Source organism: Odontomachus brunneus, unplaced genomic scaffold (assembly GCF_010583005.1).
Source record: "Odontomachus brunneus isolate Ranch 3 - 2012 unplaced genomic scaffold, Obru_v1 Obru_scaffold_024, whole genome shotgun sequence".
Lineage (NCBI taxonomy): Eukaryota > Metazoa > Arthropoda > Insecta > Hymenoptera > Formicidae > Odontomachus > Odontomachus brunneus.
Genome location: NW_022639474.1, coordinates 2,716,525 through 2,718,257, shown reverse-complemented (window position 1 = coordinate 2,718,257; position 1,733 = coordinate 2,716,525). Strand labels below are relative to the sequence as shown.

The window sequence follows — 1,733 nt, the reverse complement described above, 5'->3', positions numbered from 1 at the left end:
GCGAGAGAGAAAGGTATACATTCCTGTTCCTCCTCTGCGCGCATGCGCCAACATGCGTCAATTGTTGCTGGACTACAAAATTATTGGTTTCAATATTTTTTTACTTGAATTCTATCAACTTTACTGAAAAATAGCAAGAGATAAAAATTGTTTATTTTCTTCTCATAGAGCTCGGAGAATTTTTTCAGAATTTTATATTAACTTTTTAATACTGCATTTTTTGCGTTTTCTTGCAATTTCTTGAAGTACTAGAAAGTTAATACAAAATTTTGAAAAAATTCTCAGAGCTCTATGAAAAGAAAATAAATAACATCTGTCAACTCTAATTTAACCTAACCTGTCAACTTCAACGTATTCGCACAGAGGACGAATAGGAACGTATAGCTTTGGGCGAGTTTTTTAATTCATCGATGGATCATCGCATAATGCGTAAATACAGCGAAACGCTACATTTGCGCATCATGCGATGGATCCATCGATGAATTAAAAAACTCGACCTTTCTCTCTCGCACACACTTGGAGACACTTTCGTGCCAGAATTCCCCTTCCATATATATATGCTCTAAGTAAATATGCGATACATTTCTCTACCGACGGCCCGTACCGCTACATAGCCATTCCCGATGCTTATTTGACTATATCTTGTCACGATAGACGCACGACTTGCTTTCGGCACTTTCAACAATATTCACGCACATTTTTCTCTTCGGACGAATCGGTATCGCGAAGAACAACGATTGACGACTCGTATTAATGGCCGAGACGGCCATTAATACCATAAACGGGCGATACTCTATTCAAAGGTGTAGACTGCTTATTCCGTATATACCCGTTTCGTGCGCTTATTGGCGATATCTCAATCACGATAAACTTACAACACTTACTCACAACACGCCCGGCGATGATTCGGGCACGAGACTCACATTCGGAGAGCTAAAATCGAGGAAACGAGATCATTTTTATAAAATACGTTAACCGTTCCGTCGCGATCCATTTACTAAACTAGGCTTGCCAATTCACGAAACGAAATCAACGCTAGCCGAGCGCTAGTGAGCAAATAAAGGGTACAATAAGTTGCTAGACACGTTATTTCTGATAGCGTTGCAATTTAGTTTCAAAGTCGCCGCTGCGAGACGCCACTTTCTTGAACAAGAAATTGAGATCATGATCGGAAGCATCCACTATTTCCCTCTTCACTATTTCCCTCTTCGCTTCAGTCAGTATAAGCACAGGAAGAGAATGCAACAATTGTTCTCTCTCTTGTTAAGATACTTTTAATTTCTTTAATATCATCTTCAAAGTAAATTATTCTATTATTTATTTTTGTCAACATTGAACTTACTTATTAATGATGCGAATGTATTATCAATTGAATCGCCAAGTATTGGAGAGTGTTAGGTTATAATCAGTGTTTAGTTTGTGTATATGAACTGAGAAATATTTAAAAATGTCGATCGAAATTGAATCCGCTGAGTGAGTGAAATTATTTCTAGTTTTCTAATTGTTTTAATTGTCATAACAATATATAGTTATTTAATAGCAGTGAATTGTATCATTTAATAATCTTACGTTTCAGTGTGATTCGATTGATACAGCAATATCTTAAGGAATCAAACCTCGTGAAAACACTACAAACTTTACAGGTTACTTTCCATTTAATTTGACATATTGTTTCAATATATATATATATATATATATATATATATATATATATATATATATATATATATATA

The 1,733-nt window shown here is 35.3% G+C and overlaps 1 protein-coding gene across 1 annotated transcript in view; it reads left to right on the top strand.

The window, feature by feature from the left end:
* Positions 1-1,189: 1,189 nt before the first annotated feature.
* LOC116842320 (WD40 repeat-containing protein SMU1) overlaps positions 1,190-1,733 on the top strand; it is a 4,224-nt gene continuing 3,680 nt past the window's right edge. Inside the window, exons 1-2 of the mRNA XM_032811359.1 lie at positions 1,190-1,473; positions 1,577-1,643. Coding sequence (XP_032667250.1) covers positions 1,448-1,473; positions 1,577-1,643 — 93 coding nt within the window. The 5' untranslated portion in view covers positions 1,190-1,447. The remainder of the gene's footprint in view (positions 1,474-1,576; positions 1,644-1,733) is intronic.